The 17,708-nt window shown below is 52.7% G+C and overlaps 1 protein-coding gene across 1 annotated transcript in view; it reads right to left on the reverse strand.

Annotated features, from left to right (window-relative positions):
• Positions 1 to 17,708, reverse strand: part of SGIP1 (SH3GL interacting endocytic adaptor 1) — a 62,157-nt gene that overhangs the window by 6,456 nt on the left and 37,993 nt on the right. Inside the window, exons 16-24 of the mRNA XM_076339989.1 lie at positions 14,871 to 14,992; positions 13,812 to 13,938; positions 10,229 to 10,288; positions 4,782 to 4,893; positions 4,216 to 4,371; positions 3,602 to 3,734; positions 3,107 to 3,309; positions 2,459 to 2,523; positions 1,729 to 1,893 (exon numbers count right to left, since the gene is read on the reverse strand). Of these exons, the coding sequence (XP_076196104.1) occupies positions 1,729 to 1,893; positions 2,459 to 2,523; positions 3,107 to 3,309; positions 3,602 to 3,734; positions 4,216 to 4,371; positions 4,782 to 4,893; positions 10,229 to 10,288; positions 13,812 to 13,938; positions 14,871 to 14,992 (1,143 nt within the window). The remainder of the gene's footprint in view (positions 1 to 1,728; positions 1,894 to 2,458; positions 2,524 to 3,106; positions 3,310 to 3,601; positions 3,735 to 4,215; positions 4,372 to 4,781; positions 4,894 to 10,228; positions 10,289 to 13,811; positions 13,939 to 14,870; positions 14,993 to 17,708) is intronic.

Here is a 17,708-nt window from a genome sequence, read left to right on the forward strand (position 1 = left end):
AATGGGATCAGAAATCAGCTGCAGGGAGGGAGCAGACCCGGTTCCCAGGGGATGGCCGCCCGCCTCCACCAGCCCCCGCACCCACGGCCACCCTGCTGTGATGCATGAGCGGCACGTGGAAAAATGCTTGTCTTTCTCTGCAGCAATGGGGCAAAAGGAAAAATACTTGTATTTCTCTGCAGCAATGGGGCAAAAGCTCTTCCTAGAGATCCCCAGACTTTGCCTTTCACGCGGGACCCACAAGCAGAAAAGAGCCCATGAAATTCAAGGCTCTTGTAAGCGGTAGCAGGATTTATTTCACGCAAGGGAACTTTTGCCCCTCTGCTGCCAGCCAGCCCCATCACACTGTGCTGCAGCAGGACCTCTGGGCTTGAACGGTCAACAAATATACAGCAAGGGCAGTCCCAGGCATGCCTGCACAGCTGGAGGGGACCATCACGGGTTTATGAAAGGCAGGTCCTGCTTGACTAACCTGATCTCCTTCTATGACAAGGTGACCCACTTAGTGGATGAGGGAAAGGCTGCAGGTGTTGTCTACCTAGACTTCAGTAAAGCCTTTGACACTGTTTCCCACAGCATTCTCCTGGAGAAACTGGCTGCTCATGGCTTGGATGGGTGTACTCTTCGCTGGGTAAAAAATTGGCTGGATGGCCGGGCCCAGAGAGTTGTGGTGAATGGAGTTACATCCAGTTGGCGGCCGGTCACGAGCGGTGTTCCCCAGGGCTCAGTTTTGGGGCCAGTTCTGTTTAATGTCTCTATCAATGATCTGGATGAGAGGATCGAGTGCACCCTCATTAAGTTTGCAGACGACACCAAGTTGGGCGGGAGTGTTGATCTGCTCGAGGGTAGGAAGGCTCTGCAAGAGGGACCTGGACAGGCTGGATCGATGGGCTGAGGCCAACTGTATGAGATTCAACAAGGCTAAGTGCCGGGTCCCGCACTTGGGTCACAACAACCCCATGCAGCGCTACAGGCTTGGGGAAGAGTGGCTGGAAAGCTGCCTGGCGGAAAAGGACCTGGGGGTGCTGGTTGACAGCCGGCTGAACATGAGCCGGCAGTGTGCCCAGGCGGCCAAGGCGGCCAATGGCATCCTGGCCTGTATCAGAACTAGTGTGGCCAGCAGGAGTAGGGAAGTGATCGTGCCCCTGTACTCGGCACTGGTGAGGCCGCACCTCGAATACTGTGTTCAGTTTTGGGCCCCTCACTACAAGACAGACACTGAGGTGCTGGAGCGTGTCCAGAGAAGGGCAACGAGGCTGGTGAAGGGTCTAGAGCACAAGTCTTATGAGGAGCGGTTGAGGGAACTGGGGTTGTTTAGCTTGGAGAAAAGGAGGCTGAGGGGAGACCTCATCGCTCTCTACAACTACCTGAAAGGAGGTTGTAGCGAGGTGGGTGTCGGTCTCTTCTCCCAAGTAACTAGCGATAGGATGAGAGGAAACAGCCTCAATTTGTGCCGGGGGAGGTTTAGATTGGACATGAGGAAAAATTTCTTCACTGAAAGGGTTGTCAAGCATTGGAACAGGCTGCCCAGGGAAGGGGCTGAATCACCATCCCTGGAGGTATTTAAAAGACATTAAGATGCAGTGCTTAGGGACATGGTTTAGTGGTGGACTTGGCAGTGCTACATTAACGGTTGGACTCGATGATCTTAGAGGTCTTTTCCAACCTAAATGATTCTATGATTCTACCATCTGCCATCCCAAGAGGAGCCGCTGGCGAGGCACCTACCTGCCGCAAACCTCTTCTTGATGAGGGAGAAGCGGTAACCGGCACCAACGAGCTCAATGTCGCAGCTGGACAGCGTGCTCCCCTCGCTGGTGAACTGCACGGCCAGGGGAGCCGGGGTGCTCGGCCCCTCCGAGAGCTGGAATCGGGCCAGTAGAGACCCCACACCTGCAATTTAAAAGTCCCGCACGAGACCCTTACAAGCCCGGAGAGGCACACCGCGCATCCCAGGGCCAGATTTGCCAGCAAAGGCAATGACTTCCCCCCCCTCCCACAGTGGTACCTGAGCCAGCAGCATCCCCTGGGGAACCCCCTCATCCTCCCAGCAGATTTTTACTTTTCAGACACCCCAGCGATATGAAGCAGCTGAGCTGTGTGGGTGACACATGGAGAAGTGACCTGTGGGAGGCTGTGGTCTCCCCGACGGGGATGCAACGTGGGGCCTCAGCCTTCAAATGCAGGAGAGGGTCAACGGAGCAAAGGACTTGGCAAACAACCACATCCAAACCCAGTGCGTTAATACCCTTCCATGGTGCCAAAGCGGTTGGCAAAACAGTACCAGTGGCACGTATCCCTGCTTTTCAAAGCTCTTTGCTCCTAGCTTTAAATAGCATCCTCCCTCGACAAGCGCCAGCAGGAATCTGTGTGTCTGGACTTGTGTGCAGACATGATAAACGGGTCAGTGTCTGATTTAAGTATTCAGAGTTAATAACATGCACATTTGCAGGATTACCTCCATTTTCCGACTTCTGAGAGATATCAGGGATCTTCCACAATATCCTTTGCTGTTCAGCATTCCTAAAAACACATGAAGAAAAGCATTTCTGTAGGAAACAAGAAATTACAAAGGAGTCATTTGAATTTTGCTAAAGGCCGTGTGGGCTGGGGGAGCAGCTCTGGTGCCGCTCTCCAGAGCTGCAGTTCTGGGAGCTTGGCTTTGGGTTTGACCCGAGCAGGAAAATGCCACTCTTGCATTGCAGGTGAGCGATGGGTGAGAGGCAGCGGGGCCGGGCTGTGCTCTGCTTCCCCACTGCAAACGTGCACGTCCGTGCCTACGGCAGCGACGGCTGTGCATCCCTCTGAGCCCCAGATAAAAGTAGCCAAAACACAAAATAAGGGTTGTTATTCTGCTGCCTGCACACATGCGTTCAGCTCTGACCACTTGCTTGTGGGAATGGCAAGAAAGAAAATCAGAGTGGGGTTGCATGCTTCCTCCTGCAAGAGTAGGACAGGTTTGGGTCCCCAGCGTGCCCCCAGCTCCCGCCCGCAGACACCTCCCGAGGGTGATCCTGCCTCTGCAGTCAGCAGGCAGGACAGCTGTTTTAGGCGGGGACATGGCAGAGATAGCAAACGAGCTCTTTGTTGGGTGAGCAATTCCTACCAGACAGCAGGAGGAAGCACAGCTTGAAGTTTGGTTACTCCTCCGTCGACAGGGACAAGGAACTGGACGTTGTTTAGAGCTACTGGTGTGGTCATTGCCTCTGTATTGTATTTGTAGTCAATGCGAAGGTCAGTGCTTGCAGGGTCACACCGCCAGCTCACTGCAAGGTTTAATGGAGTAGACTGAATACCCTGGGCAGATACCTTCCAAAATGACAGAAAAAACATTTAGTTTCCATAGGGGTGAAGGGAGAAATCCCATTTTACAGACGCGGTAATTGCATTTGGTTTCAGAAGAGACAATACCTTGTATTCTCATAGAAAGTTTGTACTGGGCTCAAAATCAGGCAATCTAGTGACATACAGAAGGGACTAGTGGGATAGCATGCCCCCACCTCACGTTATCTCCACTCTGCACTAGGGAAATACCATCTTTTAAATCTATAAGTTAAGCACACATTTTTGGCACAGTTTTATCTTACAAAAAAACCCCTACCTGGTATTTGAGCATATCCACATTGTAATAGGTGGCTTGCGGTTTCTGTTCCGATACCTTCTTTAGGTGAGTCATCAGATTTGGCATGTTGACCCAGAACTCCTTCGTGTTGGCGTCACTCTGTGTGTTGTCACTGCACAGAGGGAGAATTAACCCTTTGCATAAGCCACCTTGGCAGAAGAAAGCTTTTCTACAAAGCATGCAGGACAGCAGCGCCGGCCACCAGCTGGGACCACATTTAACCCCACATTTAGAGAAATATTGCCTCCCTCCCGCACATCTCTGGCTTGCCCTCAGATACTTCTGGGGAAGCACAGCAGATGCAACCTGTAGGTCATCTCATTTTGCAAACAGGAGGTCTAAACAGCAGAGTGAGGCACAAAACAAGCAAACCCCATCAAAGCACTTGCTCCTCTCTGCTGATGCTCTTCTGCCTGGCAAAGGGCCTGCTCTCAGAGGGAGTATTCCCGCAAACATTTAAGGGCTTGAGAGTTTCCTTCCCAAAATCAGGGCAGGCTTCCAAGGAAGATACTTCAGGTCATGTGTTTTTGCAAAGCACCCTACTTTTGTGGAAACCCGCCTTCCTTTGGGATGCTGGTGAGGTGGGGGCTTACCAGCAGAGGAGCTGGGGGTTTGGCAGGACATGCTCCAGCCTGTTGTAGTTCAGCACACGGAAGGTGAGCACAGCCGGAGCAGGGTTGTTGGCAAAATGTCGGGTGATGCCCGCTGGAAACGACAGCACCATCTCCCCCGTGATCTTCACGATACACCTGCAGCGCCGAACACGGAGACCGAGGGGGGAGGAAACGGGGGGCTCAAAACGCAGCAGGAAGGGAGGATTTGCACCAGGGATGGTGCAGTGACAGCCCTCCGCTTCCCACCCTCCGCGCCGGGGGAACGAGCCTCTTGTGGTCCTAAACCAGAGCAGGCTGAAGCAAAGGCTGGCAGTCTGCTAGGGATGGGGACCGATGCTTGTGGGGACGCCCCAGGAGCATCCTGACCCTGGACCCCCACCTGGTGCAGTACACTGACCCCAGCACGCACGTGCCAAGCCCAGAGCACCTCCTTTCCTCCCTCCCCACCCCTTGAGATGCTCACCAAAGCCTCAACAGCACCCCAAGCCTGTCCTGACCCCAGGACCCCCTGTATCAACACCCAGACCCCGTCAGTCAGCACCTACTTGTTCGGGTCGGCCCCTTTGAAGTACGCATTGACAGTTTCCGTGAAGGCGGCAGCGACGGGAAGGGTGTCCTGAGCCCCCATGGTGAGGGGGCTGGGTCCCCGCGATGAGCCTGCAACAGAGCAAAAACCTCCACTTCTTACATGCAAATGGCACTGGTCCCCCCCAGGGCCAGGGCGAGGAGGTGCTCACCAAGAGCCCCAGCCTAGCTTTATGGGCAAATATTAAGAAAAAGTCCTCCCGGCTTTGGATGAGGCTTTAAAAACATTTTAAAATTATCTTTTCCCTCCTCAAAAGCAAGCAAAGAAAATAACAGAGGAGCCCCGGCCATGAGCAGCATGTGGGGCAGCGGCACCCCCGTGGCACAGCTCCGGAGAGGCTGCCACAGGGCAGGCTTTGCATGACAGTTTTTGCAGTAGGCTTCTGGGCCCTGGCAAGAGGGGCTGGGGAGATTCGTTGTCCCCTGGCTGGAGAGCTCAGGCTGCCCGTGGGAAAGTGGATGTCGGCATGACGCTGCCTAAACTCCTGCCTGTGGGAACTCCAACCTGCGGGGACCCCTGCAATCTGCGGCATGCTCCCCTCTCCTGCCCGGTGTGCCTGGCAAACCCCCCGCACGGCTGCTCACCCCACAAAGCCCACGGGATGCTACGGCAAATCTGCAAATCATCAGAAATCTGGAACTACAGAGGAGAACGTGGGACTCTGGGTGCAAAAGCTAAAGCAATCAATCCGCGGTTTATTTAGATGATTAAAAGAGGAAAAGTTTGCTTTGGTTGTGCTGTGCGTCCATGGACACTAGCCAGGCTCTAAAATAATCCAGCCCTGCAAGGTTTCCCTTTGCTGGCCTGTCTCCAAAAAACATTTGAGGATGAAAGCATCACTGCAAGCGTACACCAGAAGCTGCAGGCGTGCTCGAAACCCTGTGTGAAGGGCAATGTCCCACTCCCCGTGCCTGCCACCAAGAGGAGAGCGAGTGGGAGCTGTTGGCACGGCAAAGCTCTCGCCTCTCCCCTGGGGAAAGTGCCGAAAGATCAGCCTGGGGTTAGTGTCTGGTTGCCCACCCAATGTACAAGGCGCTGATCCCCCTGGCACCTGAAAAAGTCCTCAAGAGGTCACTACCCCTGCCCTGGCACAGCCAGTTCAGCCTTATATATTTTTCTGCACCGTTTTGGAACCTCTTTTTTATATCATAGTCTGTACATCAGGTTAAGCACAAGGATTATTTTGCCCCAAACCAGCTAAAAAGGAATGGCAAAGGTCTCCGGAGGGGCAGCTTACCTGGGGTCCCTGACACCCCCTTACTCTGTTACCTTCATTTACAGGGTCTGAATCAGGCAGGTGAAACGGGCTATTAATCAGCCCAGGGTTTTGTTTAGAGCATGCAAGTGTGTGCCAGCTTCAGCCGAAGCCGTACAAGATTAAATGCCAGCCTGGGGAAGGGCAGCACCTCCGCAGGCAGTGGGGCGAGGGAAAAGCAAAGTGATTGATTGAAATGCAGTGTGTTTCTGGTGAGCTCCTGCTTTTCTGCTTGGACTATCTTCAAAAATAATACCTTCCCTTCTTTATCTGCTGCTTCACACTGCTGCCCCATTGCCTGTTGCTTTTTGCCTCGTGTCTAAGCATCGTGGGTTTTGTGTGATGTACAGTAAGGTCCTGGCTTGCTGCTGCAAATTTTGTGCGAGTAAATAATAGGGTTTGGGTACAGGAAATCAGGATTCGTAACATCTCCTGGGGAAAGCACTTCCGTCACTTAAATTACACTTTGAGTTTTGATATATTAATTGTGAAAAAATGTGGCATTCGCAGATGAAGATTCCTCGCGCCTTACAAACGCATCCGTGCAGGCAGTGTGTTAATGTATCAAACCAAAGTTGCTCTCTCCTAGAGGCACAGATGAGCCTCTCTGGTGCTGGGATTTTCCCTTCAAAAGTCTAATGTAGCCTAAAAGGCTGTAAAAAATTAATGTAGTCACGCGTCTCCCTCTTGGTCATACATCTTAAGAGACTCAGGGGAGTAAGTGATTTCAGTCACAGCCCGGAATAATGGGCAGGCTGAGCATCTCACCCGCACACGACAGACCCATCGCCACACACACGTTAATTATCCTAATGACTCCAAGGAGGCAGCGTGTGGCACCCCAAGCCTTCCGCTTTTGAGGACACAGCCCCGAGCTGTGCATCAGGGACCCGACAAACATCCCTTTAAGGAGCAGACACTTCATGTCAGTGCCAGCCAGGCATGAAAGCATGGGCCGCTCCGCAAAACCACCGAACACGCAGAGTACCTCAGCCACGCTGCAATACCTGGCTATCTGGCAGAGGGGACGTGCAGCACCATGGGGCAGCACCGTGGACTGGTAGGGTAACATATTTTTTATAAATTCTCTCCACAGATACCACTGCTGCGTTATCAGCGAGCTTAGAGATCACATCCTCGCTCCCCACACCCAAAGCAACGACCCCCCAGCGCATCGAATCCAGCCGAACGTGGTGGAATATTCTCATCATATCTACCCAGAAATACAGATGGGATTCAAAAACGTCAATGCAGATTGGCTATAGAGTGGTGAAAACTGGAGGTATCACCCAGCAGAGGAACACCAGGCTTATCTCGGCCGGGAAGGTGAGAGGAAGGTCTTTAGCTGTCCAGCAGCAGCAAAGCCCATGATCCTTGGCAATATAATCATTATTCTTTGGGAGAGAAGAAAAACCACCTCCCAAACATACACGCTCCAGCTGCAGCTGGGTTTAGCCTAGACCCTGCACTGGAGCATCGAACGAGGGGTAGGCGTCTCTCATACCAACGTGCCTTTTCCCTGATTTTCAGTCTCTCATTTCTTCCACCGTTTCTCTGTACGTATATGAGATTTCTTCATTCTCCAGAATGAAAAATCGTATGTGCGAGAATAAACTGGCTCGTCTCGCGTATCTCTATTACCAGGCTCAGCTGGCCTTTGAAAATCTGAGTTCAACTGAACAGCAACAGCAACAAAACATCCTCAATATTTCTAATCTGACTTTGAATAAAAATCATGTAGCTGTAATTGGCATTCAGGGTTCTCGGTTCTCTCCACTCTTCCCTCCTGAACCTATATATTCTTCTCTTAATGGCTTCAGAGACTAAACAATTTTTTTAATAAAAACTTTAATGTAAAAAGAAAAGTATAATCTATTTTAAGCCCTAGAATTCTTTTCCAGAAACTTGAGAGACAAGTGGCACGCCTCCACCAAAAATCTGGCTTTTCAGTGACTGCTTCAGAAGTCATTTTTAGAAACTTTTCTTCTTGGCAAAATGACCTGATAATACTGGAGAAAAAAAAAATCCACTTTATGGAGCTTTGGATCCAGCCATAAGCAGCACACCAGGTTCATTTGCCTTACTTTTCCCTACACAAAGGTGGAAAATACAGGTGTGAAGGAATGACAGCTGAGTACTAGTGATCTTGGTACACAGCTCTGCCCGTGTATCCAGGAGAGCATCACCAAAGCTGCACCATGTCTTTTCACACACGAACAAACTACCCCACATTCTGCAAATACATGGATCTTCACAAAAAAACCCCAAACCCAGAAACAAAAGATCATTTCTCTTCTGGCATTTCATGCCCTGAGTTACAGATACCAAACTCAGCAGATCTCCTTTCACCTCCCTGGAGATAAGCATTGAAGTTTAGCTTTTTTTTTTAAGTTGGACTTAAAGATTTAGGGGTAGATCAGGAAATACAGTGTGTGGAAGCGAGACAGCTCCCTCCCAGGATGTGGGATGAGCCTGGAGCCAGTGCCACGCTCCTGCAGCCCTCCTGCTGTGCCGGCCAGCCGGTATGCCCTGGACAAACCCACCCGCCCTGCTCTAGACCATTCACACTGCCAGAACAAAGTACAAGAATTCAAATATACCATTCAAAAACATTAATACGCAAAACCGCAAGAAAACCCCCAAACACTAGACGTGCTCGCAGTGCTGGTGCTAGACTGAGCGAGGGGAAGGAGGAAACACGGAGCAGGGGAGTCAGTAGGGATGCGCAGTGCCAGGGGACACGTATTGAGGAATAACACTTGAAGGTGGCTGCTTTGCCCCAGCAATCAACCGGCACAGCCCTCGCCAGCCCCTGCCCTGCCATGCTCAGCTCTTCCAGAAGCTCTGGGCAGGCAGTTGGCACCTGGGAAAGGAAACCCAGGAAGGGTTTTTTGCTGGAAACAGCAAAACTGCAATGAGGATCGGGAAGAAGCAGTTCCTCCCTGGCCCCCTCCCAGGTCTAAGCCAGGAGCTGCCGTCGGAGTGGGCACCTTGGGGCCCAGCAGCTGTGGCCGATTAAAAGGCAAGAAAGCAGGAAAGAAGAAACCAACCCCCCTGGTCACCACCACCTCCCTCCCTGCCTTCTGCTGCTGCTACGGCATCACGCTCACCAAGACGGGGTTTGCTCCATAAACACCAACACCCTGTGCTCAGCAGCTAGGCAGCGCAATCCCGGGCCACTCGGCTATGTGCTGGAGGGGACACAGATCGCATGCTTCACAGAAAGCGAGACCCATGGGAACGGTGTTCCGGCATGCCCCATGCCAGCAGCGTCCCCCAGCTAGCCTCAACCCAGCTCTGCCTGCAAGCACCACAACAGCTTCAAAGCGCTTCCTTTGGGTTTTAAAACACCTATTCCTGCTGCTAGCAAACCTCCCTGCTTTTCTTTTATTTTAAAGAAAAATGTTGGCATGGTGTCTGTGAGATGAGGCTTCCTCCAAAGCCTCAGAGCTCTTGGGGTGGGGCTGGTTGCCCAGGCACCCGTGCCTCTGCCCTCTCCAAGATGTGATGCTGCTCAGAGAAGCTTCCATCTGCCCCAAAACAAGCTCTTCTCCCCCTGCATCCTCCCCAGCGTGCCTTCTCATCAACGAGGGACCCCAAAACCCACAACGTCTCCGACCAGCCACCTGGCAGCACAACCTGGTGGCATTTCAGCTATGCTTGCTGGCAGTGCCGGCACGCTCCCAACCCCTCACCATGGAAAAATCTGATGGAAGGTGGGGAGGGGGCCCCGGCTTGGCGGAGAACCCATCGCCCTTTGGTTTTTAATTAACCACACTGTGCCACAGCCCGCTCAGGGTAACGAGCAGCTTGCGAGGGAGAGTAGAAAGAAGCCCTGGTTGACAGAGTCAAGTTCTTCGGCAATGCAAGCGGTTTCGCTCTCTGGTTTTCACTGCAGTCTCGGTATGAGAATATTCTTTTGGGTTTTGGCTTGTTTGGATTTTTTTTTAATAAATAAACAGGGAAACAGATCATTGGTACAAATGGCACAAATCAAATCAAAATTAGTCCGGTCAAACTTGTGATGTCATCTAAGTAGCCATAGCATTTTGCACGGAAAGCCGGACTGGAGCCTTTGAAGGAAACCCTGGGAGTCAGAGAGCAAGAGCAAGGAGAGCAAGTCGTTACCGGGTATGCTATGCACTACTTACCTTCGAAAGTCAAATAAAACTTTCCTCTGTCAAACCAAACGAGGGAAGGCTGTTCATTCTCTGTATGGCCAGGAGTTGAAGCGGGATGGGAAAGGTTAAGGAGAGGGAGAGAGAAGGACACAGTGTGAGTCACAGAGCAGGTCATTTATCTCGCTACGGGGAGGGGACGAGGCGCTGCAAGCCGTTCACGTGCAAGGAAAGGGGGGACTTTTAAACTCTGGTTTTGGCTTAGGAAACAGAAAGCAGAAAGCAAAGCTATGGAAGCCCAGATGGAAGAGTATTTTTGCCCGCTTGGTAAGGATTTTTGGGGGGTTTTCTCTTTTTTTGTCTAGAGTAGAAGAGGCTTCTTGGCTCATGCACTCCGTCAGCATATTCTAACTGCACTGATTTTGACAAATGCCTTATCCTCTTCACCTCCAGCGATGTCTCTGCCGTGCTACAACAGCAACAGCGAGTGTTTCCCCAATGGGATGCTGCAACTGCATGCCACACTGGTGTGCAAAATAAGTGACAGTGAAACGTAGGTATTTTCTGTTGCATTTCAGGACATAAAACTTGCAGATAAACAGACACACGCACACAGAGCAGGAGATGCCTAGCCGGAATTTTTCCTTTCCCGTTACAACCACCAGCTCCCTGCACTCACACCACCTCAAAAGCCACGTTAGACACCACGTACTGTTGAAATAACTAGGGGTAGGGGGAAAACACCGGCTTTTTCGCTGTTAAATGAACGCTTTTGAATTCAGGAGGTGATAGCCTTTCACCTCACAGTCCTTTTTGTCACTGAGAAACTGTCATGCAAGGTGCTGCGAGCGGTGGGTGCCAGGGCTCAGGCACTTGGGGTGCCCGCAGCCGCCCGCTCTGAAGCCAGATGTCTCAAAAACACCCTGCTAGTACACTACCTGCAGGCGTTTCACAGCGCCTTTCAAACGTGGGCAGTTTGTCAATAAAAGCATCATCTTCTGATAACATAAGCAGAAGAAACGCAAAGGAAAGAAAAAAAAATGAAAAATCCCAAATGAAATCAAGCAGCGCACTGTATCAACAAAAAGAGACAGAGAAGGATTTTAACAAGAAAAATAATGGAAGGGTCGCTGACACAGAAATAACAGCTTCTTTCTTTGCAATAAATTATTCAGACTGCACATGCAACCACAATGAAAGCAAACCAGAACAGCACGGAGGACAAATAAATGAAATAACTCTTCCACATGCTCTTGGACAAACTCCGTTGGACTTTGCCACAGGAAACGAGACTGAGAGCGTGGTGGAGATGGACCCAGCGGCAAGCCGAGGGCTGTGGGCAGCCCCAGCCAGGTCGGGGTGTCCCAATCCCATGCTGGTCCCAAGGGACCCCCAGCAGTCCCCGAGCCACTGTCGTGCACACAGACCTGCCCGTCGTCCCTGCCCACGCAGCCCTGCTCCCCAGCCCCTCCTCTGCCCTGCACACCTTTCACCTTATCTTTTCCTCTTTCTGCATAACAAACCCAGGAATTAGACGTGCTCTCTCCTCCACCATGGGTTTGCAGCAAGCTGAGCGCTGCATGGATGCTTGTCCAGCGCCAGTGCCCACCCTCGCCCCAGCCGCCTTGGTGGGGACAACGGGGAGATGCTTGGGCTTTCCTGGAGCGGCTCCCAAACCCTGTCTGCCCCTGCCTGCCCCCTGTGCAGCTTTTCCCAGTCCAAATCCTGGCAACGCGGCACCCACCACTTGGTTTGCATGGAGCTGGAAGTGCAAAACCTGCAATATGGGGTTGCTCCTCCTGGCTGCCCCGTTCAGTGTCCCCTTGCTGAGGGGTGACCCGAGAGCCCTGATTTCAGCTCTCTTTCAAGGCAGGCCCCCACAGAGGGGGTGGGAGCCACTGGGGCCAGTGGGCACAGCTTCTTGCCCCCCTGCAGCCGCATCAGCCTCCACTGCTCAGGGTGGGTACGTCATTAAAAACATCAAGCAGCAATTTTTGTTCACAAAAATATATGTGTTAGAAAAAAAATAAATTTTAAAATGAGAGCCTAAGGGACCCATCGCCTGCTCAGCCTACAGGACCAGCACGCAGCCCCCATTTCACAGCCACTTCTCCCAGCCTCCTGAATCCCCCATGACTGTCCCTGTCCTCAGCCTGGCTGCTCCCCTCCACCAAAATCATGTTTACCGCCGTGGCCCCAGGCACCCAATGGCCATAGTGCCCGCAGGCACCGTCTGAGGCCACCACCAGCCCCACCAATGGTGGCTCGCTGCCAAAGCTGCAGGACAGCGGGCACAGACAGGACCGACAGCCAACACACCAGGGATGCTCGGGGCTGACTGGCCCCTTGCTTGAGATGCATTTTTTTTCCCAGCAGCATGCTGTGACGGTGACCAACAGCCGGCGAACGGGTACAAAGCTTCTACGACACCTTGAGAGTGAAGCAAACAACAGGATGGAGACGTAGGTCGGAGACTCCAGCAAACCTATGGGGAGGGCTTGGGCGGGCACGTGCAGCCACTGGCACCACAGGGACGGCACCCACCGTACAGCTCAGGCCATCCCATCGTCTTCCAGCCATCAAAGATGGTGTTGGGGTAGCAATGCTGCCGCTCCCCATGGCTTGTAAGGTGACAGCCGGTGGGAAACGCTGCAGCCAGGACCGTGGCTGAGCACACACGAACACTAGCCAGGTTTGGTTTTTCGGAGGGTTGGGGTTTAGCTCCCTCTGCAGAGCCCATCTGCCAGCCTACGCCAGCCATGGCCTGCAAAGCTCCTTCCCCGCCACGCAAACCAGGCGTGCTCATCACAAAAAACACGGAAAGAAAAGAAAAAAGGAGGAGGAATGTTCCTGGTAGAAGATGGAGCTGCGGGAAGCCAGGGGCGGTGGGGCCGGTAGCTGGGTGGGATGGCAGGGATGGCAGAGGAGGGTGCACCGGCAGCCAGGACGGAGGGGATGGAGGAGGGAGGCAGGGGAGAGCCAGCGCACGGAGCCTGGGAGCTGCCAGCCAGACTTCATTTGCACTTCCTGTCTCAGGCCCCGGGGGCACCCGGGGGGGTTGGCAAAACCCATGTTTTTCAGGACATTCCTCCCAAAGAAAACTGCAGCACTTTGTTCTGGTCTAGGACATGTCAAGCTAACGGTTTGGAAGAGCCTTTTCCAAGACCCCGTTTCCCGCCACCACTTTAAGGGGAAATGTGATTTTAAGACGTTCAAAGAGATTTAATATTAATTGTCTCCTGGATCCCAAGGTCTGGCTTCCAGCCCCCCTCCCCTCCAGGCTACGAGCATCCCCCGCAAAAAAAAAAGCTTATTTTGACAAAATTTACAGACAATAAGCACATTTTATATTATATTTCACTTGGCGATAACCTCTACCTTCACCATTGATTTTTTCATAACATTTGGAGCTGCCACAAAAACAAATCTTCCCTAGCAGCATCGTGTTCATGATCCATCACACCTCCCTCAAATACCTTTTTGCATATAAAAACCTGATGAAAATTAATGAATGTGAACCCAAAGAACAATCTAGCAAATGAAAAGGTTTCAGGAATTTTTTAAGGACGTTCAGAGGTAGAAAAGGTGAAAGAACAGCAGTGCTGTATGTTTTTACCAACGGTGGGAGTGGTGGCTGCACTCAGGGAATTGGTGGAAGATATGGAAGAAGTACTTTCAGCACGGGCTAAAGGTGCTATCGGAGGAGGGCTGGATGAGTGAATAGGAGGGCTAAAAGGCCTGGACTGTAGAAAAACATAAAATAACAAAAGGTTAAAGAAAATATGCACAGCGACATTTGCATCAAACAAAGAGAAGCTTTTGCCTGAAGCCGTAACCCTCTGTACCTCCAGGCCAGCTGGCTCCGCTGGCGTCCCGGGGCAGCCCCTCTGGGTTAGTGCAAAACTGAACAACTCTAGTTCTTTTAGTGCCAATGGCAGTTTAGTCTGGACTTAGAAAAATGGCAGACAATTCCCACCATCCTGTGGGTCTGGGCATTTGAATTCCCCATCTGCCCCGAGGATGGGAGCTCCAGGGGCCACGGCATGGATTTAATGTACCCAGTATTGGGAAAGGAGTGGTGCGCACCACGTGCCAGCTCACTTGAGAGCAGCTCATTGGGTCCTTATGGATCCTTCGGGAATAATTTTATAACATCAATCCAAAAATTCTCTACGACTTACCTGAAGCAGCCCAGGGTGGCAGGGCAGAACCCGGCAGCCCAGCCAGCACGGTACGGTGGTGGGGAGCCTCACCAAAGATTGCCAGGCACCCCCCCGAGCCAGACACCCTTCCCGGGATGGCCAGACCTGCACTGCTTTACTGCCAGGCGGCCAGGCACAGCCAGACCCTTCCCACGGGGACGGTCCCTTTTCACACCCATTTTCTGCCTTTACCGTAACTGCGAACCACTGCTTGCCCGTGGCTGGCATCGCCGGGCTGCGCCGGCAGGCAGAGCAGGAGGTGTTCACAACCGTTTTCCCATGCGTAATTTGTCTCGGTGAACAAATTATAGAAAACTCCAAACAGCCCAGGCAGCACCCGCTGGTTACTTGCTCTTAATGACTTGCTCCACTCCGTTAATCTGTCTCACCGGACTGCAAATGCAGACCCGTCTCCCCCCCAGTGCATGCATCCCCTGTGCACGCCATGCTCCTGCTTGCGGCCATGAACGTACCACGTCGGCGACGGCAGGCTTGCCAGGGGGCAGCTTGGGCCGGGAGGGGGGCCGGGGCGGCGGGGGCGGGGGGGTGCTGCAGGCGGCCAGCGGCGTGCCGGGGCGAGCCGGGGACGAGGAACCTGCAACAAACAGGAGCTGTGAGCATGCCGCAGGCTGGCCCCCACAGCTGCCCACCCCCAGATCCCCATGCCCACCCGTACCCATCTCCTCCATGCATGAAGCAAAGGCTTCTCCCCCAGGAGCTGGCATGGGTGCCCACACACACCCTGCACGAGCTCCCTTTGACCATTGCTCCACGCCAGCAGCTTTGCATGGGAGAAGAGCTTTTCGTGATTGCTGATGCCGATGCATTTCTTGCAGGGACTGCCCATCTGTGCCGGGTACCTGGCTCCCTCAGCCAGGAGCGCTGTGCAAAAATGTTATCAGAGGAGTCTTATGGCTTTCCTGAAAACCAGACACGGGCAGGAGAAAAATGATGATTAACCCCTGCAGCAGCTGGTGCTGATGCTACAGCTCCCAGGGCTCCACGAGCTCCTGGGGTGGCACAGCCGGCGAGCAGGGTCAGTCCCCCACCATCGGAACAAGGGGTCCTGGCAAGAGGGGCAAAGCTTTGTCCGAGCGAAGAAGAGGAAAGGTGGAAGAGCAAGGTTATCAGATTTGCTGGGAGGACAAAGCATTTCCCAACCCTCTGGAAGAGTTTCGGAGAACAAGAGGGTGCTGTGGTTGGGGTTCATGTGGTCCCCAGTGGCTGCTGCCTTGCTGTGAAGGGGGATTTTTTGCAATCAATAGAAATTTTAACAGAAACTTAAGAGGATACCCAGCAGACTCCATGTACAGAAATTCTTTCCGGGTAAGTTCAGCAATAATTGGTGCTGTACAGAGCAGTCGGAGATTGCACCAAGACAAGAGGGGCAGCAGGAGCCGGCGGGGGATGCAGACCCCATTTTGCAGGACAGCTGAGCTGGCGTTTCCTACCAGTCTCCGTGGAGCACAGCAGCGCATTATGATCTGCAGAGCAGCATGATTTGCCCACAGTGACAATAAGGTGACATCTTTAGCTTTATTTTTCCCACTTACAAGAGAATCAGTTTACTAAGTTTTTTGGGTGATAGCTCAGATTAAGGAAATATCAAAGCTAGATCTATAGAAATGAGACTGAGAGGTAAATGACAGAAGGCTAAGATAGGAGATGGGCTTGTTTAAAGAGAGCAAATCCTGGCCATTCGTTTGCACAACTCTAAAATTCAAGCCATTTTTATTTAGAAGCCTAATTTGGGAACCAAAGTTTGAATTTTCCCTTCTTTATCCCAATAAAAGCCTGACAAAATAGGAATTATTCAGGGAAAGTAACCTAGCAGCACTGAACGAGTGTCACAAGACGGAGACTTCAAGGGTGCATTTTGCCCCGGCTCAGGAGTGGCCACCAGCTAGCCAAAGCCCTGCCAGACGTCAGTTTTCATCCACGGAGGTTTATTCTTCAGGTATTTAAGGTCCCTGGGAGACTGGTGTACCTCTAGATATTTTCTACAACAATAAACTGTGGCAGCATGTTGTAAATCAGCATGAAATCAGAAGCCTGCTGGGATGCCCGTCCCCAGCCCTGCCTTGGTGACACCCACAAGCCTGTGCTTCCCACAGGAGCCAAGGCAGGAGGGCGTCCTGGGATGGCTCTGCTCCACAGCATCCGAAAGCCAGACACCCCCAGGGCCAGATGCAGCAAGGGGGGCCTCGGGAAGGTGGAGGGTGCAGGAGCAGGAAGGGTGCCAAATCCGCACCACGTACCCAGACCGGCTGCCACAGGATGCAGCTTTCTGAAGATTTGCACGATTTTTGTGTGATTATTTTAACGCTCTGCATTTTTACAGCTCGCTGTCCCACGCTGGGCTGGGTAAGGCTGAGGTGTCAGCGGACTGCAAAGCACACCAAACTGAGACAGGAGGTAAATTTCTGGGGAAGAAACACGGATCTTCCCAAACAGGCAGTGCTGCCTCACTGAGTGGGGTTTCTCTATCCATGCTCACGTGCAGAGCCACCGGCACGTCCCCATCCTGCAGATCTCTGGTCATGCAAGGCAGTTGCTCAGTTGGCATCAGGATGGAGAGCAGCGTAGGAAGAAGCTTGCTGTTTCCTGCTGCTGATCTCCTGGAGAAGTCCCAGCTCTGACCAGTGCCACCGGCAGCTGGATGCTACAGCCCCCGTGCGGACCCCCATCCACCCACCCCACAGCCACCTCACCAAGCTGGCACAGAAAAGCCACCACCACTAAAGCAGAGCCACACTCGCAGCAACAGCCACGCTTAGGGGACACCCCCAGCAGCCCCCTCCACACCTCCCTAGAGGTGGCAAAGCCCCAAAGCAGATGGCACAGCTTTCAAGCTCACATGAGGTTGGTAACAGGGGTCAGGCACGGGGCTGGGGAGCTGCGCACCCAATGCGCCCATCATCTCCCACCAGTGCCTGCATGGGCAGAGGTGCCTGCAAGGCTCTGCAGGGGTAATGCTCTCAGAAATAATTTCTCATGGATGCAGGACAGCAACAGGACAGCTGGGGGATGGGGATTTGCACATTATGGCTGCACCAGTACAGTAAGTGCCCTGGGGTCAGCCTCTAAAATAACACGATCAGGTTGCACCTTCTCAAGCACTGTGGGAGAGCTTGTGTAAGCTGACCTCTGATGAGCTTGTTTGTCCTAATGGGCACACAGGCATTTGTAATTAAGCAGGTGAAGCCAGGCAGCCAGTACATGCCAGACACACCTATCAGCTTCTGCCCTTGTAAGAGGTTCACCCTGAAAGCTGCTTCTCCAGACCCAGCTGGGCACACTCTCACAGCCAA

Source organism: Aptenodytes patagonicus, chromosome 5, assembly GCF_965638725.1.
Source record: "Aptenodytes patagonicus chromosome 5, bAptPat1.pri.cur, whole genome shotgun sequence".
Classification (NCBI taxonomy): domain Eukaryota; kingdom Metazoa; phylum Chordata; class Aves; order Sphenisciformes; family Spheniscidae; genus Aptenodytes; species Aptenodytes patagonicus.